Raw genomic sequence first — 19,880 nt, forward strand, 5'->3', positions numbered from 1 at the left:
TGAAAGGAGGAAAAATATCTAGTTTACCACAGCTGTTCTGCATCACTAGTAACTACTGCTTTTGTTCTGAAATCAGAAAGTTGATATTTGCTTATGACCAAGTTAGATGCATTTGACAAAGTGGGCTCTGGCTCATAAATGCTTATTCCACAACACATTCGCTAAGGCACAATAAATAACAACTCTCTGTTGATATTTTCTCTGGACTCATGGATGACATAACATTATAAAAACAGCAAGTAAAATATGAGACACGATGAGATAATATTCTAACACTCAGGTGGATTGTGGCCCTTCTTTACCACAGAAGCATTGCTGGGTCTGATGGTCCCAGCAATTTATTAGCTAGCTAAGAGCCATTTCCTGGGTTTCCTGATTTGCTGGGTTCTGTACCTTGGTCATGGCTAGATTTTTTGAAATTGTATATCCTCTTTTTCTCTATGCAGTTGATCCCTCATTTCCTCTCCAGGGTTGCTGGCCCATTACTGTTAATGGAGGGACCAATTCATTCATATGCTTATCCCAGCAGCTGGCTGGAAGATGTCTCAGTGGTGTACAAACTCAACTTAGTGCCACTACCCTTTTTGTTCCCCAGATAGCATCTGCCAATCTGGAAATAGGAGAAAGCAGGCCACATGGAGCAATAAAACAGTCTCTTCATCCAAATAGGAAGGTGGCTTGTCTACCAAGCTCAGAGTTGTGTTTACAGACATGTTCCTTTTTCTAAACTTGTTGTTGTTTAGTCGTTTAGTCGTGTCCGACTCTTCGTGACCCCATGGACCATAGCACGCCAGGCACTCCTGTCTTGCACTGCCTCCCGTAGTTTGGTCAAACTCATGTTCGTAGCTTCGAGAACACTGTCCAACCATCTCGTCCTCTGTCGTCCCCTTCTCCTAGTGCCCTCAATCTTTCCCAACATCAGAGTCTTTTCCAAGGATTCTTCTCTTCTCATGAGGTGGCCAAAGTATTGGAGCCTCAGCTTCACGATCTGTCCTTCCAGGGAGCACTCAGGGCTGATTTCCTTAAGAATTGATAGGTTTGATCTTCTAGCAGTCCATGGGACTCTCAAGAGTCTCCTCCAGCACCATAATTCAAAAGCATCAATTCTTCGGCGATCAGCCTTCTTTATGGTCCAGCTCTCACTTCCATACATCACTACTGGGAAAACCATAGCTTTAACTATACGGACCTTTGTCGGCAAGGTGATGTCTCTGCTTTTTAAGATGCTGTCTAGGTTTGTCATTGCTTTTCTCCCAAGAAGCAGGCGTCTTTTAATTTCGTGACTGCTGTCACCATCTGCAGTGATCAAGGAGCCCAAGAAAGTAAAATCTCTCACTGCCTCCATTTCTTCCCCTTCTATTTGCCAGGAGGTGATGGGACCAGTGGCCATGATCTTGGTTTTTTTGATGTTGAGCTTCAGACCATATTTTGCGCTCTCCTCTTTCACCCTCATTAAAAGGTTCTTTAATTCCTCCTCACTTTCTGCCATCAAGGTTGTGTCATCTGCATATCTGAGGTTGTTGATATTTCTTCCGGCAATCTTAATTCCTGCTTGGGATTCATCTAGTCCAGCCTTTCGCATGATGAATTCTGCATATAAGTTAAATAAGCAGGGAGACAATATACAACCTTGTCGTACTCCTTTCCCAATTTTGAACCAATCAGTTGTTCCATATCCAGTTCTAACTGTAGCTTCTTGTCCCACATAGAGATTTCTCAGGAGACAGATGAGGTGATCAGGCACTCCCATTTCTTTAAGAACTTGCCATAGTTTGCTGTGGTCGACACAGTCAAAGGCTTTTGCATAGTCAATGAAGCAGAAGTAGACGTTTTTCTGGAACTCTCTAGCTTTCTCCATAATCCAGCGCATGTTTGCTATTTGGTCTCTGGTTCCTCTGCCCTTTCGAAATCCAGCTTGCACTTCTGGGAGTTCTCGGTCCACATACTGCCTAAGCCTGCCTTGTAGAATTTTAAACATAACCTTGCTAGCGTGTGAAATGAGCGCAATTGTGCGGTAGTTGGAGCATTCTTTGGCACTGCCCTTCTTTGGAATTGGGATGTAGACTGATCTTCTCCAATCCTCTGGCCATTGCTGAGTTTTCCAAACTTGCTGGCATATTGGGTGTAGCACCTTAACAGCATCATCTTTTAAAATTTTAAATAGTTCAGCTGGAATATCATCACTTCCACTGGCTTTGTTATTAGCAGTGCTTTCTAAGGCCCATTTGACTTCACTCTCCAAGATGTCTGGCTCAAGGTCAGCAACCACACTACCTGGGGTGTACGAGACCTCCATATCTTTCTGGTATAATTCCTCTGTGTATTCTTGCCACCTCTTCTTGATGTCTTCTGCTTCTGTTAGGTCCTTACCACTTTTGTCCTTCTAAACTTATTCCTGCCATTTCTCCATCCCAAGACCAGGAGAAGATGGTTTTCAGAAAGTGTGTCATAACCTTTTCCTTTATCCAAGATTCCAGGTGCTTTCAGTGGTTTTTAACAAGAAACCTTTGTGACAGGGAAGGGGAACCTGTGGCTTTCCATATGTTGGTCAACTGTAACCCCTATCATTCCTGGCAATTGGCTATCCTATCAGAGGGTGATGGGAGTTAAAATTCAACAATATCTGGAAGGCCACAAGTGACATCTTTCTCTGAAGAGGGCATGGCCAGAAAACTACATATGACCTGATTTCTTTGACTAGAAAAGCTCTTATGGAACTAGAGCAGAATCTGGATGATTCATACCTCTAGTTGCAGGGGCGTACTTTGTTTTTGTAGCAATGAACCAGCCTATGAATTCTGCGCCCAGTCAAAATGAGCCAGAATTTGGCATCCTTATCCTCCCTGTTCCTCTCAGCATGCTAATGGCCAACCACAAGTTTTTGTATTATGTAGTAAGCATCTTGCTTACTGAAGGAGCGTCTCCACCCCCATCGTTCTGCCCAGACACTGAGGTCCAGTACCGAGGGCCTTCTGGCGGTTCCCTCGTTGCGAGAAGCCAAGTTGCAGGGAACCAGGCAGAGGGCCTTCTTGGTAGTGGCGCTCGCCCTGTGGAACGCCCTCCCATCAGATGTCAAAGAGAAAAACAGCTACCAGATTTTTAGAAGACACCTGAAGGCAGCCCTGTTTAGGGAGGCTTTTAATGTTTAATAGATTATTTTGTTTTATTTTTCTGTTGGAAGCCGCCCAGAGTGGCTGGGGAAACCCAGCCAGATGGGCGGGGTATAAATAATAAATTATTATTATTATTATTATTATTATTATTATTATTACTACTACTACTACTACTACTACTACTACTACTACATCATACAAGCAAGTCTCTCCAATTTAAGAATCCTTAGAATGTTGTTGGCTTTTACAATGTGAATTTGGGCACGATTCTATGATTCAACACTATGAGTCCCTCAGAATTATATTAATTTATTGGGGGAGTCAGGCCCTTCTTTGCCAGCTCTTTCAGAAGGAAGTTGGCATTTCCATGTAAGGATTTATGATGGATATCAATATCAAGACTTGAATGTGCCAATTCTTTTTAGGTGAGAACAAGAACAGTTGCTGAATGTGTAGCATTTTACTACATGTGGAAGAAATCTGAACGATACGATTACTTTGCACAGCAAACTAGATTTGGAAAAAAGAGATACAACCACCATCCTGGAGTCACGTAAGTTCAAAGACCTTGAAAGGCTTTATTTTTGTGTTTTGTGATTTTCTCCTCTAGAACATCACATCCATGTTATAATATTGCATTGATGTTGTTCTGAAGATGCACATCCTCTGATCATAGTCAGTTAAATTACTTGCCTTAAGATGATCATTGTCATTCCAGGGACTATATGGACCGGTTGGTAGATGAAGCGGAAGCTCTTGGTGGAGCTGTACATTCTTCAGCCATAACGTCAAACAGCAGATCGGAGCCCACATCTGACCAACAGCTAAGCATTCTGAGCTCTATCACTGCCAATGATTTGACAGGTAAATTAAAGGGTACATGGATGGTGTCTTGGAATAGCTTGTTGCTGCTGTATGTCAGGATAATGGTGGCATTTTGGCTAATATTGCTTTTCTTTCTTCTAGCACTGACCAACAGTGTAGCCACAGTCTGCCACTCTACAGATGTGAACTGCTTAGATGATGCCTTCCCACCTCTGGACAGCTTGCCTCGGACAGCAGTTAATCATGTGCCTGTTGTAACAGAAGATTTGCTTAACTTGCCTAGTAATGGTGAAAGTGATTGTTTTAATTTATTTGAGACTGGATTCTATCACTCAGAGTTAAACCCAATGAACATGTGCAACGAGGAGTCTGAAAGGCCTGCCAAGAGACTAAAAATGGGAATTGCTGTCCCAGAATCGTATATGAATGATGTTTCTGTGAATAACTTGGGTGTTGATTTTGAGAATCACACGCATCACATTACCAGTGCCAAAATGGCAGTCTCAGTGGCTGACTTTAGCAGTCTATCTGCAAACGAGACAAATGGCTTTATCAGTGCTCATGCAGCATTACACCAACACACTGCCCTCCACTCAGAATGAATTTCATCAGCAAACTGAAGAGACAGTGGACACTGTTGGTGGTTTATGGTAAACTTGATGGGAACGATCAAGTTTGCTTAGTCTTTCACTGGAAGTTTGAACTATGTGACATCAGTGATGTCTTTATGTACAGAACTATATCTTGATTTATCAAGAGTATTTTCACTTTTTCCCAATCCATAAATGTGGAAACTTCATACGACGTTTAGCAGAGTTTGGGGACTAAGAGAACTCTGTGGTGCAGCTTTAAGCTCTGCTTCCTCTTTCTTTTTTTTAAACCTGTAAACAGAGACTGATGTCTCAAAACCAGCACAGAAATTCTGAACTGATTGGAGTGGCTTTTTTAGTCTAAGTTGCTTCTGCCGTAATGGATGCAGTGGAAAAGCGATTGTTTACAGGTACCAGTCCTGATCCCTGTTCAATGTAGCATTAAAATTAATGAAAAGCAGGGAAAGGTTTCTTTAATTTAAACTGCACAAACATACAATGATATTTTTAAGCAGAACCTTCTCTCATACTAAACCAGAGCACTTCAGTTTACAGAACAACAGGTTCATCTTGATGGATACTAGCACAAAGGACTGTAGGAGCACTGTCTAAAAAACGTGTTTGATGCTCTTACCAAATTATAGGCCATGGCTACCTTACACAGATACAATTACACAGATTTCTGTATGTAAACCTATTGGCTGAAATGATACAGTATACTGGTGGGGTGGGGAAGTTGTCCACACTTCTGAGAAGTGTAATGTGAAAACATCAAATGTTATGTAACTTTTCTTAAGGCCACTGAGAGGTGAGGGTACAGTTTAGGATTTTCCACTAATGGTTTACATCTTAGGATTTGCCTTAAGTTCAGAGCACTGCAGTTCAATGTGTTAAACTTATGAGGGACTCTAGATTCATAGATGATACACAACTTTGAAGCATCTTCAAGCATGGATGTATTCTTTTTTCTTGGATTGCATTTCATGTTCCAGAGAGGAATCTTTGTTATAGCTGTTTTATGTTTATTGTTTAACCTTTCACTCTAGCTTTGCCTCTCATTTATAATATTAATCAAAAGGTGTTAGCTATATGTCCCGAACGACACAAAAATGTTGAATTTTCCAACAATTGACATGCAGTAAAACATGTCTATTTTTGCACTGGCCACTATGTATATTTAATTTCCTTTTTAAAATATTGCAATTTTTTTTAAAGAAAAGAGTAAACTTTTCAGTGTTGGTAGTAGTGATTTCATGGTTGCACTGCATAAATAGAGAAAGCAGATGCCTTAGTTAATACTTCAAAGGGAGGATATTTATTCTACATACTGTGAACTGCATTGACATCCTGAGTTTGAGATGCAGCAAAGTGCTGTGTGTTCTTCATGGCATTGTAACAAAGATGGCTTCAAAGAGTTAATATAGCACACGTAACATTTTAGCAAATTAATTTAGCACAGTGGACAAAAGTTGCTGTTGGTGATCTGTTCTGAAATATACATCTAAAAGCTGTCATTCTAATAAGTACACAGTCAATAATGGGGTAGCCTTGGCCCTGTGTTGTATTCTGACGCTTTTAGCCAAATTGTCGGCTTCTTGTTGCTGTGATTTGTGCTGAACTCTGTATCTTTGTTCTTTTTTGTTTTTGAATCAACTCATCACAGATAATTCTGTAAAATAACTGGCCATATTCTTTTTCTGTTATACATTCAAGTTTATGGGTTTACAGTGGCTGGTCTGTATAAAAATCATTACACCATGTCTGAATGCTTATACCAGTTGCACTTAAATGACAACACCCATTCTCATTAGCTGATGCAGTACTACGTTCAGTTTATCTATGCATTGCTGGGGTCTTAATGAAGACCGAGAGTCTAGTTTCTCGTCTAAAGTTTTGATTGTCAGCAAGTTGAATGGACACTTTAGTTATTTAATAAAGACTTTTGACCAAAATTCTGAAATGGTATGAAAGAACAATGAATTCCGGCTAGTTTTAATAGATTTTAATTGCTGATCTAATTTAGCCTGTTGGCTAGCTAGCTGGTAATGTTTACTTCTAATTCCTTGTTAAAATGAGGCAATAATTTGCAAGATTATGTAAATATGTACATTCTGCATATCTTTTTAGATATCTATTTCAATATTTTCTGACTACTTCTGTGTATAGTAACATTTTGTGCATGCTTGATGTGACATTCATAAATTTGTACCACTATGACTTTATTCATGTAAAATAGCTATTTATTGAATTTTTCTTTTAAAAGCTGGACTTAACCTGTTTTTCTCTGTGTTAAACATTTTAAATGGAGAACTTGTTACCGTTTATTAAAAGAATTGCGTTCGGGAGGGAGCATGAAGATGGCAGAATTGCAACCATATGAAGAAATCTACATTGCCTTGATTCAATGTGGGTAAAGCACAATTCTTCTAACAAACTGTGATGACTTCATTGTTCATTGCTGAATATATTATCTCTCCTCTCCTTTTTCATAAAAACAAACCAAAAATCCATCATGGGCAATTGCAGTTTGGTACATGTATCACTTAACTACAGGGATTCTGAAAAGGAGAGCTGATTCACATAGAAGTGTAACTGGTGCTGTGATTAGAGCAATACTTTTACTTTTGTTAAGTCATTTCATCTTCTCATCATTAGCTTTTTAAATGCTTACTTTTTCCCTCTTGTTATGGTCAAACCGCTGACTTTACTTGAAGGCTGTACAATACTGTCTGAAGTATACTAAATTGTGTACGATTGGGTTGATATGTGCAGTTTCCTTATAAAACCAAGTCAAAACCATATGTTAATTTCAGATCCAGTAGTGTATTAGAAACACAGTTTAATTTTAACCAAAGTCTTTAGTGGGTATTTCAAGTTTGAATGTAAACTAGTGGATAAACTGACCAATAGAAGACTGTTTGCCCAGTGTTAAAAGCACATTGTCTATAAATGAGAAACTGAATTTACATAGTATCATGGTTATGATTTTTCCATGTGAGTGGGAAAACTTCTCAGTAGTTTTTTTTTTTTGCTAACAGTTAAGGTCCGCAGTCCTACCTGAAGCAACCAGTCATTCCAGTCATTCCTAGATTCAGGTTGGAATCCCCTGTGCATAGCAAAATAAATTAGTGACAATCGCAACCAGTTTTAGAATTGGATGCCCAAGAGGAAGTTGCTATTGTTGCATTGGTTTTAATATTTGTACATAAACACTGATTTTTTTGAACATTATTTTGTATTTGTTGTACTTTAATACCTGGTGTACAGTTCCAGAAATAAATGTCTGGAAACCCTTTTTCTTTTGTGAAAGTTTTCATGCCTCTGCAACATTTGTCACTTTAGTATATTTGAACACACAGGGTTATTTTAAAAGGAGTTTTCAGATGTTCAGATTCTAATCCATAAGAAACCAGATTCATATGCTCAGACAAGACTACATTCTGATTGCATAGAGAGGTTTCTCTCCCACTGATTCTAAAATTTGGGGCCATCCAATGAATCTGAATGTTGGAAGATCGATAGAATAAAGTGCACAGCACCTAGTTACATTATGGAATTAGTTTTTGTAAAATGCAGCAATGGCTCCCAACATGACGGCTTTAAAAAATCATACAAGTTCATGGAGAAGGCCATCAATGTCTATTTTCCATTAGAGGCAGTATGCATCTGTATAAAGTTTTTCAGAATCTCAAGTGTGAAAAGTACAAAGTATGGGTGCCAATCCACTTGAAAATTCTCTTGTGCAGGCCCTGCTCAACTGCATAACACACTTTTTCATGTCAACTAGTACTTATGCAGGAAAGTCTTCCCATGTCTGAGTGGATCCAGAGTTGCAGGGAGTGCGATTCCACCAAATTGATGTCTCTGTAGGTAGAAGCAAAATAGCTGATCAGCAGTGACAAGGAGCCCCACTGGTGCTGAGAGGGCAGGTTCAAAGAGGCTTATTGTAACAACAACTCAGTGGATTGGTAACTACAGGGAGCTGCTTGCTAAGTCCACTTTCAGGAAGTGGTTTGAATCCACAGGAGTTCCTGAAAGTGGAATGTTATTGTTCTCCAGACACCCCTTTGAAGGCACACTCCCAGCGACAATCAGCTGACTGCCCATCTTCAAAGGAAGGTTGTAATTGCTATTAAGTTGGTCAGCCTGTACAATGATCCCCTTCGAACCCTGATAACTCGCCAGCCACCTGAAATCACTATAATGTCAGCTGGCTAACGGGTAGGTGGTCCGATTTACATGTCAAAGTTGGCACATGGTGGGGTGGGGTAATAAAAAATCTGGCCTACAGGCCAGATCCAGTTCCCCACCACTGATTTAAAGCAATCAAACTTACAAAGCATACTATGTTTATTGATATAAATTCAGTAAGGTACCTAAAAAGGAACAGGAGCAAATCCTAAGATATAACAGTAAGAAAATATATAGGATGAAGACCACTGATGATTGCAGGCACTGTTTTAATACTGCATAAACCACTAATTTTGCATTTATTTTTCTTTTCTTAAAAGGCTCAGCCAAAAGGATGCACCAAACCCCTCACTGCCACCAAGTATGCATTCAGTAAAAAATACCTGATGAGTCCCAAACTGGTCAATCTGTGGCTCCTCAGGCTCAGTTGATAATTGTGTAATAGTTTGAGAAAAGCTCTTCTCCTGGTCCAATGTCTTGGAGAGCAATCAGAACGACACATCTCAGAGGCCTGCAGATTGCATAGTGGAGGAATTTCAGATACTATTATACACATGCACTTACACATGTATAACACACACCAGTTTTTCTTTCTTTAGGTTCCAATAAGCGAAGGTTTAAATATGTGACATATTTGGCAATAATGAGCTAGTCAAATGATCAAACCTAATCCAATCTATGAGATTGTAACAAGTATTTGATTAAACTTCTCACCTCTGTATCTCATGACAGTAGTTGATGTTTGGAAGATACTGTTTAAATTCTATAGGAAAATTTTCAGGCACGTCAAATTCCTGATAGCATACATTGGCTGCTTTATCTAATGGAAAAATAAGAGAGGAAAAGTCTTGAAAAAGATGAGATGCACTAATATTGGTGCAACTCTCAGTTAATGTATCTTTCGGATTTATTCACGTAAGTAATCACTCGCGTTATTTCTTTATAACAAAAATCCTGTTCAGATGCTCTAAAACTGTTTATGTGGAGCATCCTCATTGATGTAGCCATGTGAAGGAAGTAAATCCAACCTGACAATAAATATTATATGGAGATGTACCGCTTCCCTCTATGCAAAAGATGGGTCCCAGCATTCATCCAAACTGCAGATTAGAAGCAACACTGGCAGTTTGGTAGCAGTGAGCCAGAAGTTAATCTCCCATAAAGTTGTATCCCTGGAGAACTCAACATGATGGTCTTTAAGGTGCCGGAATCAAGTCTAGGAAAAAGTCTGTTTCCTACTTACCAGGTGAGCAATTGTTGACATATTGCCCCACTGCCAGTGGATTCTGCAGACCAGTTGTAAGCCAAAATACATCACTCATTTTCAAAGGACCAATCTGATCTCTCTTGCTGCATGACCTGAAAAAAAATTACAGTGTTAACTAAAAACCCCATTTTGACAGCTTCTTGAGCAATCATATCTTTTCAATGCAAACACGTGTACCGGTACATACACACCCCACAAATTAAATTCATTTGCTAAGACTATGCTACTCATTACCCACATCCTATTCAGCACCTATAAGCAGCAAATACAATCTGATCCTCAACAGAACCTGTGACATAGCAAATCAAACGCTGCCCGTTCAGCTGAATACACAGCATGTAAGTTCCACTTTGGATTAAGGCATGGTTGTCAAGCATCTGCCAGACTTTAATACATAGTTGATGGGTTGCATTTAACTTGGTGGGTCTTCCATCTCAGAGCTATGTGCCTTCATTTTTGGTAATGAAAAAGGCTTTCGCTCAAGTCTAAGGAAGGGCTGTGGTGGCAAGGATGTTACTTTGCAGCAGATATTTGTAGATGCAAAGAATACCTGCCAGTCATTTAATATTTAAATCATTAATACTCTTAACAACCAAGAACTTGTGATTATCCAGACAACCATTACGTTTGGTTGCAGCAGAGACTGAAATGGGGCAACATGGCCCACTCTTATCAGTTCTGCTGAGAAACCAGCGTCATTTGACTCCTTTTCTCCCTGGACTGCAATAAGATGTCAATTAAGAGTTTATGTCCGATTTTGCTTGTTTTCCTCCTCCCTCCTTACACCCTTTCCCTTTTGTGTCTTGTCTTTTAAATTGCAAGCTTGAGGGCAGAACTATATTGTTTGTTATTGATCTTTTCTAAATCACCCTAGGAGCCTTTTCAGGGTAAACATGCTATAAATATATAGTACTGTGTGAATTTCTGGCACAAGCATCAACCTATATTATCTATGTAAATCTGTGGAGTCCTTTCCAAAGCACAAAACTTACCATAGATGAAACCAGCACATCAACAATTGACCCATTACATTGTTAGTGAGTATACAGAGAAGGAAGTGATTTTCACATCTGCAAGCACTGGATACAAATAAACATCGGCCATAAAAAGCAGTGCACAACCCACTACTTTGCCATTAATTTGTTGTAGTTCAAATTTGTGCAGACATGAGCTTCTGCTTTTCTGTTAGCTTTCAAATTGTAAGTAAATATTGAGTAATGGAACAGTGGAATATTCTACAGTAATAGTAGTACAGGTTTTATAAAATATGGTTTTATGGACCCATCTTATTGGCAGATGTTCTCCCACCTTCAAGGTTAACTTCTTTCAAATGTTAAAAAAAGTCACAGGGAAATAAGACAACCACTTGCACATTCCCAATATCAAAGCTGTGCAACTGCAAAAAAGGTTATGTTCTACAGCCAGAAAATAAACTCACCCCCAAATCTGTGGCTAACATTTTATTCCATATAAAAACCTGAAGCAGACACCTTCCAAGTTCTTTGGTTTAACTTAAAACACTATTAGATAAGTACAAAGGGTGAAACCTTGGGGCTGACATTTTTCTATTAAGGACCTACCTGTATATAACTTTTGATATTCCCTTGTCATTCCCATCAATAAGCACCCCATCTATACATCTAAATATAAATGGATTGCCAATGGACTGGAAAAATATGGGCTCATACTTTTCATAGACTGTGCCTGTGTGAGACAAAAGTGGCTATTTTAGATTCCAGCTAATCACAATTACTACTAATTTTAGGGCATGATATCTGGGGGCAAATGAGTCTTTTCTGACAGGCCTCTTGAGCTTCAAATGGGTTCAGAAGAGCAGAACAAAAAAGTGTAACTTTTTCCAGCATGGAGGTGCTGGAATGTCATGCAGTTATAAATGACAGAGTGGCCTTCTCATAAAAAAGGTGACAACTTTACACAGACTGAAACTAAACTGCTAGAAACAGGCACCAGGGGGCATTAAAGAGGAACAGGGCTCCTGTACCTTTGATAGTTGTGTAGAAGAGGGAATTTCAACTGTCCTCTTTTCCATCTGGCCAGCCCAACTGTTCTGAATAAAAGCTTCAAGTCTTTTTGACTCAGGTTTGCCAAATGCCTCTTGGTTTTAATGGTTTCTTCTCAATCACAGAACATAGAAATCCTCTTCTATTTCAGAACAGCACGGCCCTAAGGATTCATAGTGATCAGCCACAACTCGGTGGCAGAATGCACATTGCATGCAAAAGCTCCTAGATTCAATCCCTGTGAGAGCCCTCTGCTGAGACCCTGGGGAGTTGCAGTCAGTCAGTGGCTGCATTGCCATGTAACGCTCAACCATAAGTATGATCTGTTAAACCAGTGGTTCCCAACAGGTGGTCCGCGGACCCCCAGGGGTCTGCGAGCTATGCCAGAGGGGTCCGCAAGATGCTAAAAAATATATTAAATATATTTCGTATGATAACAGATTTTTTGTTTTGGCCGCTTCCTGCATGAGCAGAGTCTAGCGCAAAACTAGAATTAGATAGAGGCAGTAGTTCTGCTGTATGCCGTTAGGTGGCGCTTTACAAACACTACTGTTTTGCAAAGAGGCAGCGCGTGCATTCTACTAACGCTCACCTCCCCAAGATGCTTTGCGCGCGTCGGCTTCATTTGTGCGCTACTGCGCAGGTACCCTGTCTTCTCCATTCCCCTCCCTCCTCCCTGGCGCGCGCTGCCTCTTTGCAAAACAGTAGTGTTTGTAAACAAATCATTGTTTTTCGTGGAAGCTACAGTTCGCGTAGTTAAAAATGGACCATTGGTTAAAAAGTGGTTCATCTCATTAAGAACTGAAAATTAAAACTAACTGTATACTGATGGAGTACTCTGTTGTAACTGTAAAAAACGTATAAATATAAAATATAAAAAGACTCTTAATTTGGCTCTCACTTTTTAATTTTAGGATTAGGAATTAATGGGGGTCCTTGTCACAATAGCGGCTCGATGAGGGGTCCTCGAGAAAATTTTGTTGGGAACCCCTGTGTTAAACCATTATGCGAAGAAAGCTGGCTTCAGTTGTTATTTGTCTGAACTAACACTAAGCCAGCCACTCCACGTTTTGCTTCCTCAATGAATGAAAGGAGCCACAAAGTAGGAGTACTTGGCCAGCATGCAGATTCTGCAGGATGTTTTAACAAACAATATTTTTTATGGTTCAGCATGACATGCAAACACAGTCAATTATGATAATACTAGTTACAGGTAGGTAGCTGTGTTGGTCTGACGTAGTCGAAACAAAATAAAAAAATTCCTTCCAGTAGCACCTTAGAGACCAACTAAGTTTGTCATTGGTATGAGATTTCGTGTGCATGGTGTATCTGAAGAAGTGTGCATGCACACGAAAGCTCATACCAATGACAAACTTAGTTGGTTTCTAAGGTGCTACTGGAAGGAATTTTTTTATTTTGTTATGATAATACTGAATAAGATGGGCTAATGGTCTGACTCAGCAAAAAATGACATCATATGTTTATGTATTTGTAAATACATTCTTTCCATACCAGGATACATAGAAACAACTGCTCCTTTTGGAACAAAACCTTTCGTTACAAAGACTCCTGTTCCAGCAGAAATAAGTGAGCTGTGCCTCCGAGTAATGCTGAATCCTAAAGTATGAAGGAGAACGTCTTCTGGATTGAAGATGATTTGATTCTGATGGCTGTCATCAATTGTTTGGTTTATCTCGGGCTGATCTTTCTGCAGGTCCAGGTATTTAGATTTAACTTTTGGAAGAAAGCTAAGAAGAAATGTTTGTCTCCTCAAGTCGTTTACAAATAAAGCTGTGAAAGTTTTCAGGAGTGTTTGAAGTACATCTTCATCAGAAACCGTTTTGTCTTTAGAGCCTTCTGGTACAAACCGCAGAGTTCTGCAACAGTCCAATAAACAACAGAACTGAAACATTTTGGAATGTTGTAAATAGATTTTGGAAACTGTAGCAAACACTACTTGCTTGCTTTTCAAACCGTTTCAAACCACTTACAGTTCTGTTAAAAGCCATGGCCATCTTTTATATTTAAAAGTCATGCATATTTTGTATTAAATGTGCTAAACATGAAGATTGCTTTGAATTCTAGAATGGATGTACGCACACTGATTTCTGTGTGTCCCAAGAGGCTGATTGGCTGGCATGGCTCACTGCTCCTGGTTTCCTTGGAAGTAGTTTAAGGAAGTAGCAGTAGAGAATCAGTCCTACTGACAGCACAATTGAAATGGGAAAGGAAAGGAAGCTCTTACTGCCTAGCTAATTCTTATGTATAAGACTATACTGAGGAATGGATAAAGGAGATGATAAAGTACAGTGGTGCCTCGCAAGACGTTTTGTATTGTGAAAATTTCGTCTTGTGGTTTTCCAATGTAAACAAAGCAAAGCAACAGCAACAACAAAATGCAAAAAAATCGTCTTGCGCAGCACGGCCATAGAAAAATTTGTCTTGCGAGTCAACAAAAAGATCGCAAAACGCTTTCGTCTTGCGAGTTTTTCGTTGCGTGAGGCATTAGTCTTGCGAGGTACCACTGTATAGGTGTTTTTCCACACTGCATGAAACTGATTCTTCTAATGAGAAGTATCTGTAGGTTCTTTTTCTTTAAAGCAAAAGGTGAAATCCCTCCTAAATTAAGACAACCAAAATAACAGAATAAATGTTCCTTGCATGAATACAAGGCTGTGATTAATTAGAAGAGATGCACTGAGATCATTAAACCACAAGTATTCAGCTTGCAATTTTATTAGTTCCACCAGAGAGCCAAGAATCAATTTAATCCTTTATTCATTCCATGCATCTGCTTATTATTACAGAAATTAGAGGGGGGGGGGGAGACCAATTATACCTAATCCACACTGTACCCAATGAAAAATTGCTCCCTATATGATATATTCACAAATATTTCACTTCTAGTTTTAATAGCTTATTTCCCTTGAGAAACTAGTTCATAGCCTCTTTGAATGGAATGTCTTCATCCATCATATATATATATATGGGGTCTTGAGGGGCACAACAAAATTCCTACTGAGTAAATTGTAAGCGGTTTTTTTTGAAGAAAGTGTAAACGAGAACATTTAGCTCTGGGGTGGAGAGAGAGAAATACCTTGGAAAATGAAGTTTTATACAAAAAACTGTTAATCCAGCTATTTAATTATCAGCCCATCCAGGGGCGTACCCAGGATCAAAACTAGGGGGGGGGCAAGGCACGGGAGGGGAGGGGCCACAAAGTGGGAACGTGGGCGGGGCTACGGAGAATGATGATGATGGTGATGATGACGTAAGAATAAAAATGAAAATAATAAAAATAACGTATCCTCGCAGCGCCTGGCTCTCCTTCTAGATCCCAGCCCGGCCTCCTCCTCCTCCTCCTCCCTGCCCGGCGCCTTCCTCCTCAAGAGGAAGCCTTTCTGGGGGCGGCGGGCGGCCTTCTCCGCCGACAGAGGCGGCCTGGAAGTGAGCGCTGAGGCAACTCTCTCTTCTCCCTCCGCCGGGGCGTCAGGCTTGGGGCCTCCTCTTCCGTGGGTGCCAGCGATCGTTAAAGATCGCGGCGGCAGCAGCACTCCTGGCGGGCGCGGCGACATCACACCTGGCAGCCGCGGGTGAACCACGCGGTGGAGGGCAGGCACCCAGGAGCACGGCCGCTGGCAATAACAGACAGCGCTGCAGCGCCGACGGCCCCGCCAGCAAGCCCGGGGCGGAAGCAGCCGCGCTCCCTCCCAGCTCCTGCCGAGCTCCCAAGGAGTGCAGGAGCACTGGCGGCGCACCTGGCAGCCGCAGGTGAAGCATGCAGAGGAGGGAGGCCCAGGGCAGGCGCCCAGGAGCGCGGCCTCTGGCAACTACAGAGACGCCGCAGCGCCGACGGCCCCACCAGCAAGCCCGGGGCGGAAGCAGCCGCGCTCCCTCCCACCTCCTGCCGAGCTCCCAAGGAGCGTGGCAGCGTCAGTGGCGCACCTGGCGGCCGCGGGGAAACCATGCGGTGGAGGGAGGCCGAGGGCAGGCTGTAGCACGGAGCTCGGCCACCTCTCGGGAAGCTGGAGGGCGCAGCGCGGCGGGCGGGAACGCCGAACCCGCGCTCCGCCGGGCTGTGCTCCGCCTCCACCTCTGCCCACCAACCCCGCCGGCCCTGCTTCTAGGTAAGGGCAGCTGCCCTCACTTGCCCCGTGCTGGGTACGCCCATGAGCCCATCGCATTATCTTATTTAAAATGTAGTAAAGCTGTTGTTTCAACTGCTCACAAAGCATGACTGAAACCTTCCATCTGCAAATGTCAGCAGAATTTTTTGCTGCGTTTTGGCTCCCCTGTTTCTTCTTCTGCATTATACAACATCGCAGAATGAAATTGCCATATTTTTCCATGTATTATACACCAGCGTTTCTCAACCACTAGTGTGCTGCGAGACGCTGGCTGGTGTGCCGCAACGTGTGGCGACGAGAAGGGCGATTTGCATTGTCACGTGCCTGGCGGCCGCCAATAAACATCACTAACCCGCCGGAAAGCAATATTTCTCCTCCTCTTTCCCAAAGCTCAGTGCAAACGAGCCTGGTGGCCACCAATACACAGCACTGACCCGCCGGAAAGCAATATTTGGCAAGTGTTTCTTACAGTCATAATTATAATATAGGGCGGCACAGAGTTAATTTTTTTAACTTTTTTAATGGTGGTGTGCCTCGTGATTTTTTTCACGGAACAAGTGTGCCGTGGCCCAAAAAAGGTTGAGAAACACTGTTATACACGGATAGATCTCCCCCCATTTTCTTAAATTGGAGTCCCCAAAAATAGGGGGTGTCTTATACATGGGGTTTGTCTTATAGACAGTTAAAAAGGTATGTCACAGAAATGCTCATTTTAAGGTTGCCAAATGACCAGAAATTCTGCCTGATCTGCTGTCCAACCCTTAACTTCTACAGACATCCACAAGTGAAGCTTTTCATGGTACAGGATAGTAATCATTGCTTCACTAACATATGCAGATCAAACTGCAGCAGCAAAGGTGCTGAAAGCAATATATGCAAAATTACCCACAGAACACAAGAGACCTCAGCACTAACCAATCCAAACAGCAGACAGCATGGAACCTCTATGCCAAACTCTTGCTTCTATAACTGCTGCTAGTCCTAGTGTGGCTTTCAAGGTAGTGGCCATGATAATATATATGTGTGTGTGTGTGTGCGCGCGTATGTCCAATCACTGCAGATGGTGACAGCAGTCACGAAATTAAAAGACGCCTGCTTCTAGGGAGAAAAGCAATGACAAACCTAGACAGCATCTTAAAAAGCAGAGACATCACCTTGCCGACAAAGGCCCGTATAGTTAAAGCTATGGTTTTCCCAGTAGTGATGTATGGAAGTGAGAGCTGGACCATAAAGAAGGCTGATCACCGAAGAATTGATGCTTTTGAATTATGGTGCTGGAGGAGACTCTTGAGCAGGGGTCCCTAGACTACGGCCCGCGGGCCGGATGCGGCCCAATTGGCCTCCCAATCTGGCCCGCGATGACCCCCACCGCCCGTTCTTACAGCGTGCAGCGCGGCGGCGCACTTCCACATCGGAAAAAAGCGCCGAAAATCATTTGTGCGCATGCGTATGGGCCTCTCCCAACCCAGAAGAGGTCATTTCTGGTGCACTTCCAGTAAGTGTGTGTGCGCATGCGCACGGGCGCACACTCCTCTGTCATCTGGCCCGCCGCGCAATTGGCACAGCGGGCACCGGCCCAAAGCCGGGTAAGTCTGGGGATCCCTGCTCTTGAGAGTCCCATGGACTGCAAGAAGATCAAACCTATCCATTCTGAAGGACATGTCCTGAAGTTGAGGCTCCAATACTTTGGGCACCTAATGTGAAGAGAAGACTCCTTGGAGAAGACCCTGATGTTGGGAAAGATTGAGGGCACAAGGAGAAGGGGACGACAAAGGACAAGATAGTTGGATGAACATGAGTTTGACCAAACTGCGGAAGGCAGTGCTATGGCCCATGGGGTCACGAAGAGTCGGACATAACTAAACGTCTAAACAACAACGTCCAATCAAGTTCATTTTTGAACTATTCTGCAGAAGTCAAACCTCTGAACAGTCAGGATGCCTCTTAACCCTAGCACACATGCACATGAAGGCAAATACAAAATGTCAACACACTGCTTCACTTGCACCAACACCATACCACCCAACAGGAAATGCTGTGGAAGGCGTTTGCAGGCATCCTTGGGCAGCCCCCACCGCTGTTGCTTGCCCTCATACCTCATGGGAAGCGATTCACTATGGAAAGTATGATTTATTATTACTTCTACTACTAGTAGCAGTGCTCCAAGCAACATTAGGTGTCTATGTCAAGCCACCATTATAATTTAGCCACAAATCCTCCAAACGTAGTCCCATCCTGGGAAATTTAAACGGCCGTTTGACCAAGCTGCCTAACGCTGCTGCAAACCCCAGAAGAACAATCCCACGTGGCCTAAAGGAGCTGCTAGCGGGTAAATGGGGAAGGGTAACCGCTTCTTAAAGCAGGTGAGAGGATGGGCCAGGTATGCGGATTTCCGCAGGCATGCCAGCAGCAGCCCCCACTGCCGCCAGGGGTCCGCGTTGCTTTTGCCATTGCCCCGGCTGCGGAAGAAGCCTGCACGCGCGCCTTCGCATGATCCTCACGTGCAAGAGTTCATCCCGAGTTCGCCAACCCGGCGCTCTGCCACGCGAACGCCGCCCTTGTACTCAATGTGAAAAGGCTGGTTTCCAGGCAACACCGCCGAACTTCTGGCTTAACTTTTACTATTCTTTGCCACAAACCCCCACAGGCGCGCAACTGGCAGAGAGACCCCTCGGTCGCCTCCTTCTCCCGCTCTGCCGGTGAGACGGAGGGCGAGAGAGGAAGAGACCAGGGCGGGAAAGCGCTCCTCCCGCCGCCGCCTCCGCCTTCACCTGCGCTTGCGGCCGAGGTTGAGCGCGATCCAGGGCACGAAGCGGTACTTGTAGGCCTCCCAGCGCCTCCGCAGAGCCCTCAGCATGGCGGCGGGGGTCCCTTTCCCCGGGGAAGAGCCGGGCTCGGTTTCTTGCTTGGTCGCAGGAAGGGCGGCGGAAAGGCGAAGCCGCCTGCCTGGCCGCCGCCGCCGCTGCAGCTCCTCCAATCGTCGTCTGCAGGCGAAAGTATAAATCCAAGGAGTCTGCCTTCACACGCGTGTCTCCTGACCCGCCTCGCAACGCACCTGCGAGCTGATTATAACCCCACCGGACTCTCTCGAGCGGGCAGGGCGGATGGGCAGGGCGGGCCAAAGAATTTCTGCCTCGCCGTCCAGTAAATTCGGGCGTCAGGAGGAGTTTGCCTGCAAGAGCTGCGCAAGCAGCCGCCGAAAACCTTATCAAGCGCGGACATGGAGGCAGCAGCAGCAGAAGAAGAAGAAGCAAACAACCAACAATTCAGATGACACTCATTGAAGAGTTTTGAATCCGCGGGGTTAACCTGCAGCCGGGTTAGGCGGTGGAACCAAATGTACCCCGGGCGCAGTTTCGCAGGGGGACGTTTTGAGGAGACGGAGTTTACTTCCGCTTTAGGCGCTCAAGCAGCCTCCTAATGCGCCTTATTCCATTAGCTTCCAAGGTGGGGATTTCTGGACAGTTCAGAAGGGCTCCCCTTTTCCTATTGGTCGCAGATTGGGGCAGCACAATTGGGAGAGTAAGGCCCACTGGACTTGCTATTCTCAAGCAAATGTGCACATGGCTCGGACTGCACCTTGCAACCCTCGCAGTGGGGTTTTTTTTGGGAAGTTTTAAAAACCACGCGGGAACAGCATGTATATACCACAGATGGGGGAACTCCATGTTTTTGGATTCCAGCTTCAGCCCCAGCCAGCAGGATCTCCCAGGTCCTGATCCAACTCACCAGCCCCTGCAACACTC

General features: G+C 43.3%; 2 protein-coding genes across 5 annotated transcripts in view; one reads left to right on the plus strand and one right to left on the minus strand.

The window, feature by feature from the left end:
• MIER3 (MIER family member 3) overlaps positions 1–7,823 on the plus strand; it is a 24,113-nt gene extending 16,290 nt beyond the window's left edge. For 2 of the 3 annotated variants that reach the window (XM_035100955.3, XM_035100956.3), the window contains exons 11-13: positions 3,539–3,666; positions 3,832–3,977; positions 4,080–7,823. In XM_035100955.3, coding sequence (XP_034956846.1) covers positions 3,539–3,666; positions 3,832–3,977; positions 4,080–4,540 — 735 coding nt within the window. In that variant the 3' untranslated portion in view covers positions 4,541–7,823. The remainder of the gene's footprint in view (positions 1–3,538; positions 3,667–3,831; positions 3,978–4,079) is intronic. The other variant, XM_088652958.1, reaches the window with a different exon arrangement.
• Positions 7,332–19,487, minus strand: SETD9 (SET domain containing 9). 2 transcript variants are annotated; one of them, XM_035100957.3, is made up of 7 exons: positions 18,906–19,487; positions 13,520–13,884; positions 11,567–11,690; positions 9,963–10,078; positions 9,434–9,539; positions 9,103–9,230; positions 7,332–8,392 (listed from the first exon to the last, which is right to left on the minus strand). In XM_035100957.3, the coding sequence occupies exons 1-6, from the start codon at positions 18,989–18,991 to the stop codon at positions 9,143–9,145; spliced, it is 885 nt and encodes a 294-aa protein (XP_034956848.3). In that variant the 5' UTR covers positions 18,992–19,487; the 3' UTR covers positions 7,332–8,392; positions 9,103–9,142. The 2 variants fall into 2 exon arrangements, with proteins under 2 accessions (XP_034956848.3, XP_088509085.1); XM_088652959.1 differs by having other exon boundaries at positions 18,636–19,221.
• Between the last annotated feature and the right edge of the window lie 393 nt (positions 19,488–19,880).

The sequence above is a fragment of the Zootoca vivipara genome, chromosome 10, assembly GCF_965207765.1.
Source record: "Zootoca vivipara chromosome 10, rZooViv2.hap1.1, whole genome shotgun sequence".
Lineage (NCBI taxonomy): Eukaryota > Metazoa > Chordata > Lepidosauria > Squamata > Lacertidae > Zootoca > Zootoca vivipara.

Excerpts from the sequence above, each read along its gene's own strand:
- SETD9 (XM_035100957.3), bottom strand. The coding sequence starts at position 18,991 with ATGCTGAGGGCTCTGCGGAGGCGCTGGGAGGCCTACAAGTACCGCTTC. Across the intron at positions 13,885-18,905 it reads AACCTCGGCCGCAAGCGCAG|AACTCTGCGGTTTGTACCAG; the intron begins GTGAAGGCGGAG and ends GGACTGTTGCAG. Across the intron at positions 11,691-13,519 it reads AGTTGTTTCTATGTATCCTG|GCACAGTCTATGAAAAGTAT; the intron begins GTATGGAAAGAA and ends TGTCTCACACAG.